Source organism: Ictidomys tridecemlineatus, chromosome 2 (assembly GCF_052094955.1).
Source record: "Ictidomys tridecemlineatus isolate mIctTri1 chromosome 2, mIctTri1.hap1, whole genome shotgun sequence".
NCBI classification, from domain to species: Eukaryota; Metazoa; Chordata; class Mammalia; order Rodentia; family Sciuridae; genus Ictidomys; species Ictidomys tridecemlineatus.
Genome location: NC_135478.1, coordinates 34,419,111 through 34,427,225, shown reverse-complemented (window position 1 = coordinate 34,427,225; position 8,115 = coordinate 34,419,111). Strand labels below are relative to the sequence as shown.

The 8,115-nt window shown below is 39.5% G+C and overlaps 1 protein-coding gene across 1 annotated transcript; it reads left to right on the top strand.

Moving 5' to 3' along the window:
* Oxsm (3-oxoacyl-ACP synthase, mitochondrial) lies at nucleotides 1-6,330 on the top strand. The gene is made up of 3 exons (XM_005317277.5): nucleotides 1-217; nucleotides 1,009-2,007; nucleotides 3,837-6,330. Exons 2-3 carry the CDS (start codon nucleotides 1,040-1,042, stop codon nucleotides 4,237-4,239), a joined length of 1,371 nt encoding a protein of 456 aa, XP_005317334.1. The 5' UTR covers nucleotides 1-217; nucleotides 1,009-1,039; the 3' UTR covers nucleotides 4,240-6,330.
* Nucleotides 6,331-8,115: the final 1,785 nt, after the last annotated feature.

Below are 8,115 nucleotides of genomic sequence, written 5' to 3'. Positions count from 1 at the left end.
GAAGAGTCTTTCCACGCACGCGTTCAAGGGCCCAGTCACCTCGGACTGCCCGGTATCACCTAAGGTGACGCGGCGCAAGGTCAACGGACTCAGTGCGCTCCGACGTGACGCACGTGAGCGAGCGCGTACGAACGTACGTGCGTGTCTGCACGCGCATGCTCACGCGAGAGTCAGCGCGGCGGAAGGGCCGTGCGGTCGCCGAAAGCCCTTTAAACAGGTATCAACTGCTCGTTACCCGTGGGTTTCAGTCCCTTCGTCCCCAACTCGTGTCGGGGTTGAATTTCCAAAGAGAAGTCCGAGGACCCGCGGCTTAATTTCTTTTCGTGCAGCCATGTTTTCTTCATAGTGTTTGCAGGGAATGGCCACGCCTCTTTAATCCCCGCCCCTGGCCTTCGTATTCCTTCGGAAGTGATTGGCTGATCCTATTTTCATCTTGCAGAGGAGAGGTTTAGAAAGGTGGAGAGACTTACCCGTCCTCCCGGCATAAGTCTAGCCCTAAAGTCGATTCTCAGCCTGAGTCCCTAGATGCTCAATCTAGGACTCCTGGTTCTGGGTGGCCTTTCGAAACTCTTTTTATTCCTAGGTATTGAGGATTGATAAAGCCCACTTACCCGCCTCCAAGGGCCCTGAAATGTGTTTTTTGTTCCCTTTAAGCCAGAAATACTATTTAGAGTCCGTTTTTAGCAATCCTGAACTAAACGCTTTCTGCAGCCCGTATCAGTTTAGGAGTGGCTTCACATTTTTCATTGTACAATTCTATTTTATTAAAGAAATAAATCATTAATTCGTTTGACTTCGAATGTCTGAAGGTGCTTACAATCTAAAGCACTGCAGTACTCAAGGGAATTAAGTCCAAGCTGATGAATAGATTAAAATGATGTTACATTATTTTCTCTGTGCTTATTAGAAGCTTACATCAAGTATTAAAAAAAAAAAACTTCTGCATTATTAAACTCTTCAGCTCTTTAAACAATGAATGCTTCCTGACTGTGTTGTGGTCTGTTACAGGAATGTGTTTCTGATCGTCTGAATCTCAACCATGTTGTCAAACTCCTTACATTTCCTAAAAATTACAAGCAGTCGTTTTCTATCTTCAAGATTATGCCAACAATTAATAAATGAAAGGAGGTTTTTTGGAACTGTGCCAACATCCAGAAGAGTTGTCATTACAGGAATTGGTTTAGTGACTCCCCTTGGTGTTGGAACTCAATTGGTATGGGATCGTCTTCTCCGAGGAGAAAGTGGAATTGTTTCACTGCTTGATGAAGAATATAAGAATATTCCTTGTAGTGTTGCTGCTTATGTGCCAAGAGGTTTTGATGAAGGTCAGTTTAATGAACAAAACTTTGTGTCCAAATCAGATATTAAGTCCATGTCTTCTCCCACTATCATGGCCATTGGGGCAGCAGAGTTAGCCATGAAAGATTCTGGCTGGCATCCTCAGTCAGAAGCTGATCAGGTGGCTACTGGTGTTGCAATTGGCATGGGAATGGTTCCTCTGGAAGTTGTTTCTGAAACTGCTTTGATGTTTCAGACAAAAGGTTATAATAAAGTCAGCCCATTCTTTGTCCCTAGGATTCTGATTAATATGGCAGCAGGCCAGGTCAGCATTCGACATAATCTCAAGGGCCCCAATCATGCAGTATCAACAGCCTGTACCACAGGAGCTCATGCTGTGGGAGACTCTTTTAGATTTATAGCCCACGGTGATGCTGACGTGATGGTGGCTGGAGGTACAGATTCTTGTATTAGTCCTTTATCTCTTGCTGGGTTTTCCAGAGCCCGGGCTCTGAGCACAAACTCAGATCCTAAGTTAGCATGTCGACCATTTCATCCAAAAAGAGATGGTTTCGTAATGGGAGAAGGTGCAGCTGTGTTGGTGCTGGAAGAATATGAGCATGCTGTTCAAAGAAGAGCCCGGATCTATGCAGAAGTTTTGGGCTATGGACTCTCAGGTGATGCTGGTCACATAACTGCCCCTGATCCTGAAGGAGAAGGTGCATTAAGGTAAAGACCCAGTGTTCAAAATAATTTTTTCACATAAGACACTTTATTATAGTCTCAAATTAGAGAAAATTATATCTGGTCTTGATGCACAGTATCTTTATTGTTTTTCTATTCTGGACTTAAAAGTATTTTTGAATTCTTTACTTGAAGTATTTGAAGTCATGATTGAATCTCCTTACATAAATTGGATTTTAGTCAATGAAGTTGTGAAGACCCTGTGTGTTTTGCCAGTTTTCCATGCCTCAGTTTGTGCTTAATAACTATTAGTATGCTCTCTCCTATAATCCTTTGTTCTTCCATTAGACTAGGACAGTAAAATGAACCCTTCTAGATGTATCTGGTTGCTTTAGGTTGAGTTCTGTTCTTTTCAGGTCAGTGCTTCTCAGCCTTTTTATCACTCAAGAATCTTACTAAAATGCTGATTCGGACTCAGCAGATCTAGGTAGCACTTTAGATTCTTTATTTTAAACTAACTCCTGGATTGCAGTGATGCTACTGGCCTAAAGGCCACATTTTGAAAATTGAGTTAATTGTGGTAGAGGATAAGTAATGAATTAAGGTTTTAAAAAGTCTTTGAAAATGAATTAGCTAATAATTTAGCTTTTTTCAAACGTAAGTTTTATCTAGTTAAATTAGCTAGGATTTAGCAAACTTTTTCTGTGAAGGGACAAATAGATATTTTTGGTATTGTGGGCCATAGAGTTTCTTTTGTAACTGTTTGTGAAAGCATCCTCAGACAGCAGTACCTAAGTGAATGGGTGTGAATGTGTTCTAATGAACGCACAGTTTTTACAAAAGCAGGTATCCGAACAGAGCCATAGTTTACTGCCTGCTATATAGTTATCTGTAGGAGAATCCTTTTAGCACACTTAAAATTATACCCTGAACTGTCTGTTAATAAATAGAAATTGCAGCTCAGTGATCAGGAACTAAAAAAAGTGTTGACATCCAGAAGATTTTAAAAGGTTCTTTCAGAGAATTTTTAAAAAAATTTTTAGATTTACTTTTTGGCTTCACAATTATTTATTTAGGATTCTTATATCCTAAATAAAGAGGATTTTGAGAGTTTATTCAAAGCACTGAAGTAGTAGTAGATATGCTAAGTTTTATATTTAAATGTGAAAAAAAATTTAAAAGTTTTATTGTTCATTTTTTTTTTTTCTTTTTTTTTTGGCAGTGCTGGACATCAAACTAGGGCCTTGTACATGCTAGGCAATTGCTCTGCCATTGAGCTACATCCCTAGTTCTAAAACAGACCTTTCTCCATATTTTAAATCTCCACCTTGCCCCTTACCATAAAAAAATTTCTAATAATTGTTTTAGTGTTGCATCAACATGTTTTTTTCCTGAGGAAAAATGCCAGTTCAAATACATGGAATTATATTTTATTTTTGATTGTACAGTCCATAAGTTAGTGTGTTTAATGCGTGGTGTTGAAAGAATCTTAAGGCGCTCGTGTGACTGGTTATTCCCAAAGAGATGGCATTCTAACTCACATGATAATGAAAGGTGGTGTTCATCCAGTGTACTCTGATACTTATATTTCTTTCACATAAACCATTCAGGTAAACAGTCTGTCAGCAAGTGCAGTGACATACACCTGTAATTCCAACGACTTGGAAGGCTGAGGCAGGAGGTTTGCAAGTTCAAGGCCAGCCTTAGCAAGGTAGCAAGACCCTACCTCAAAATAAAAAATAAAAAGGGCTGACAATGTAGTTCAGTGGTAGAATACCCTTGGTTCAATCACCAGTACCAGAAAAATAAAACAATAACAAAATAACTATTAAAATTAACTTAGTTTTGATAAGTTTAATTTCCTTTCTTATTAGATGTATGACTGCTGCTATAAAAGATGCAGGGGTTCAACCTGAAGACATATCCTATGTCAACGCACATGCTACTTCCACACCATTGGGAGATGCTGCTGAAAACAAAGCCATCAAACATCTCTTTAAAGACCATGCATATGCCCTTGCAGTTTCCTCAACGAAGGGAGCCACAGGACATCTTCTGGGAGCTGCAGGGGCAGTTGAGGCAGCTTTTACTGCATTAGCTTGTTATTATCAAAAACTACCACCTACTTTAAATCTGGATTGCACAGAACCAGAATTTGATCTGAATTATGTTCCACTAAAGGCACAGGAATGGAAAACTGATAAACGATGTATTGGACTCACCAATTCTTTTGGTTTTGGGGGTACTAATGCAACACTTTGTATTGCTGGTATATAGTAATTTTTAATTAAACATTTTTTAAATGTGGAAATAATATATCCATGCATATGTTTCTGTATCAAAATCCAGGTACCCTTTATCTCTGTTAGGGTTGCTTAACCTTAACTGTTGATATTTGGTGTAGGATAGTTCTTTATTGGGAAAAAGGACCTGTCCTGTGCATTGTATGATGTTTTACAGCTTCCTGGTCTCTTCCTAGTAAATTACAGTAGCAATTCCTTCCCTAATTTGACAACCAGAAATCTCTAAACATTGCCAGATGTTTTCTGGGGACAAAATAACCCACATCTGAAAACTGCTGATCCATAATTTCCTAATACTCTAGTTCAAACACCTTTCTGACATTTCATCTTCTGTTCCTTTCAGAGACATTTAAAAAAGAGCTACTTTATACTAGGCAGGGTTGCTGCATGGTACAACTCCAGGTGCACCATCCACATATAGTATATTGAAAGGAATACCAATATATATATGGAAGTATGCATCATTGATCAACCTTTTTTTGAGTATAGCTCAATCTATTTACCTTTTGCCTATGTAGGTCTGTTCATATTATCCACACTTAATTCAGTAAATTAGTGGAATTTCCCTAAACTCCTAAGCTATCAATTCTCTAAAAGAAGAAAGTGAAATTGGTTTGGTATTTCGTATTCTTTTTGTATTTAATCTGGTACCTAGTGATTAATGGAGATAAGGATATTTGGAGTAGAAATTGTTAGTGCCTTAGACAATATCCCCTCAGCCCATGTTTAACCTCATTGCAGCTGTAATGGTATCCTGGGTTCTCCCAGCTTCCTACCGAAAGTGCTGGTAGTCCCTTTTTTGCCTTGGGGATTTCTGTAAAGCCAAAGGATCAGGATCTCGTTCATCCCCAGAAGACTGGGGGACAAGTACCCCAGAGACAACACTCAACCAATGAAGGATGACAGTTGGTGGGTAAGTGCTTCAGTCTCCTTTCTGAGGGATAGCTATGTTTCTCTACAGTTCCTCAGAGGAATCCCCAATGAAATGGGGGCCCACAGCATTAACCAGTAACACTGGTATTTTTCCTCCTAATGCCTCATTCCTGATTTATAATACTATTCCTAGGAATCATCTTCCAAACAAACCATGTTTTCTTAGGCTCTGCTTTCTGAGTAACTCAAAACTAAGGACATTTTTGTTGTAATGGGAATTTATATATCAACAGAATTGAGTGGAAAGAGGATAAAGGGAATATGTGTATTTCTGCAGAAATAGAGTTTCCCACATCTTAATAGGCTGGCTATATTTCCTACCCACTGACTGTGACTACAGTACTTTATTCCCATATACCTAGCGTTTCATTTATGTACTCATAACTATAATCATTTTTAATACATGATAAAATTTATTTGTTTGAGATTTACTGGATGCTAGCATAGACTGATGTTTTACTGGTCACCAGTGATAAAGGAATGGGTCAGGAAGCTGTGTACATATGTGGGTAAAGGTTTCAGGTTAAAGGGGAAGATGCAGAAGGAAAGATGTTCCAGCTAAGGGAAATTCAGTGTGGAATGGTCTAGAAGTTAGAACATTTGTTCCGAACATAAATATACTCTGAGATTGGGGGATTAAGAGATAATCCTAGAGGATCTGGTGTAGGTCAGGTCACACAGAACCTTACAAATTTTAAGGCAATAAGAATCCTGTTACTAGTTTTATGGTTCTGTTTCTGTGACTCAACCCTGACTGATAATATGAAGAAGAATAGGGAATATTGGGAGTAACACAATCACCTTTTGTTTAAGAAACATCACTTTGACTATGCAGTGAAGAACAGACTGCAGGGGGAAGCATGTTTCCCATAGGAGAATAGAGTCAGAAGGGTTTTGCGAAATCTAGGTAAGGAAAGATGGTGGTCTGGATGAAACAGGATATTTTGACCCAAGTTTCTTCCAAAGTTGAAAATCTCGTCTGTGTTGTTAAATCAATTTTATTATGGCATCGTTTGTATATAATAAAATACACTCATTTTAAATGTATAGTTCAGTGAATTTTGAGAACTATATGCCTACACATTTAACTATCACTTCAGTGAAAATAAAGAACGTTTTCATCACCCCAAAATACTTGTGTCCCTTTTCAGTTAGTGTCTCCCTAATGCTACATCATCTCTGAAGATCATTCTGTCTAAAATTTACCTTTTCTCGAATTTCATGTAAAGGGAGATATACAAAAATTAATCTTGCATCTAGCCTCTTCCACAGTGTTTCTGAGGTTCATGCATGTTATTGAGTTTATCAGCAATTAATTCCTCTTATTGCTGAATTTTTTAATTCAATTCATATAGATGGTCAAGACTTTTAAATTATTTTCTGTATCTCATTGTTATTTTTTAAACAAGTATGTATTCTCTTTTGAATTTAAGAAAGGCAAGAGACAGGAGGGGTGGTATGTGCCTGTTATCCCCGCAACTCGGGAGGCTGAAGCAGGAGGATCGGATCGGGAGTTCAAAGCCAGCCTTGGCAACTAAGTGAGACTCTAAGCAATAGCAAGACCCTGTGTCTTACAAAAAAAAAAGTATTAAAAAGGGTGGGGGTGTGGGGGGAAGGGGTGCTTGGGTTGTGGCTCAATGATAGAGTGCTTGCCTAGCACCGTGAGGCCCTGGGTTGGATCCTCAGCACTACGTAAAAATAAATAATTAAAGATATTACACAGAAAAAGGCTGGGGATGTGGCTCAGCAGTCGAGCACCCCTGGGTTCAATCCCTGGTACACACACACACCAAAAAAATAAAAATAAAAAAAGGAATTTTTAAATTCTCTAGGACAGGGGGCTGGGGATGTAGAGCTCAGTGGTATAGTGATTGCCTAGCATGCTCAAGGCTGTAGGTGTGAGCCCCAGCACTGTTAAAAAAAAAAAAAAAAAAAAACACTAAAATACAGAACCAAGAGTGAAGATGGCACATTAGAGGAAGGGTGTTCATCGCAGCAGTACCTCAGCACCAGCCCTACAAACCAGGAACACTGCTCCTCAACAAGGTAGGTAACTAAGGGAACTCACTGAAACTTACTACTGGACTGAAAAGAAACCACAGAAAGGGGCCTGGGGATGTGGCTCAAGCGGTAGCGCACCGGCCTGGAATGCGTGCGGCCCAGGTTCGATCCTCAGCACCACATACAAACAAAGATGTTGTGTCCACCAAGAACTAAAAAATAAATATTAAAAAATTCTCTCTCTCTAAAAAAAAAAAAAAAAAAAGAAAGAAAGAAACCACAGAGATACATTAAGTTTGACCAAAATATAAGAAATAATACATGAGGAAACACACCAACTTGGGTGCTAGCAGCAGTAGCAGCAGCAGTAGCAGTGGGTGAGTGGTAGGAAACACAGGCAAGCAAAGAAGACAGCTTGGTTTTCAGAGAAAGAAAAAAGAAGAATTTGGCTTTGAGGGAAAACCTGTGGATTAGATGGTAAGTCTGGTCCAAATGGACACAAACTATGGGGAAAACTGTTCAGTTATCCCACCCACCCAAAACCATTCACCCCAGTGGCAGGAAGCAGGATCCCTGGTGCAGCAATCACCTGTAAGCTCTACACAACAGAAAGCAGAGACAGGGGATCAGGAACTCATAAAGAAAGTTGCCAGCAGTCACCTATCATGACCCCCAGAATGTTCCTGAATCAGAATGACTAAAATAGGCACAAAGAAAATTGTACCTGATCCATACAAGCTCTGGGTACAAAGAGGGGAAAACTCCATTTGTTGCTGGTGCCCCATAGAGTTATTGGGAAGATGTCTAGGTCAGCCATAGAGGAGCATCTGAACTCCAGGGTGGATACTGGGTGATTTATATTCATAGAGATGAAAGTGAAGCCTGTAGAGGTTTAGTTCCTACATCCTAATAGTAA

Coding starts and splice junctions, on each gene's coding strand:
- Oxsm (XM_005317277.5), top strand. CDS start 1,040: ATGTTGTCAAACTCCTTACATTTCCTAAAAATTACAAGCAGTCGTTTT. Junction 2,008..3,836: donor GAAGGAGAAGGTGCATTAAG/GTAAAGACCCAG, acceptor CTTTCTTATTAG/ATGTATGACTGCTGCTATAA.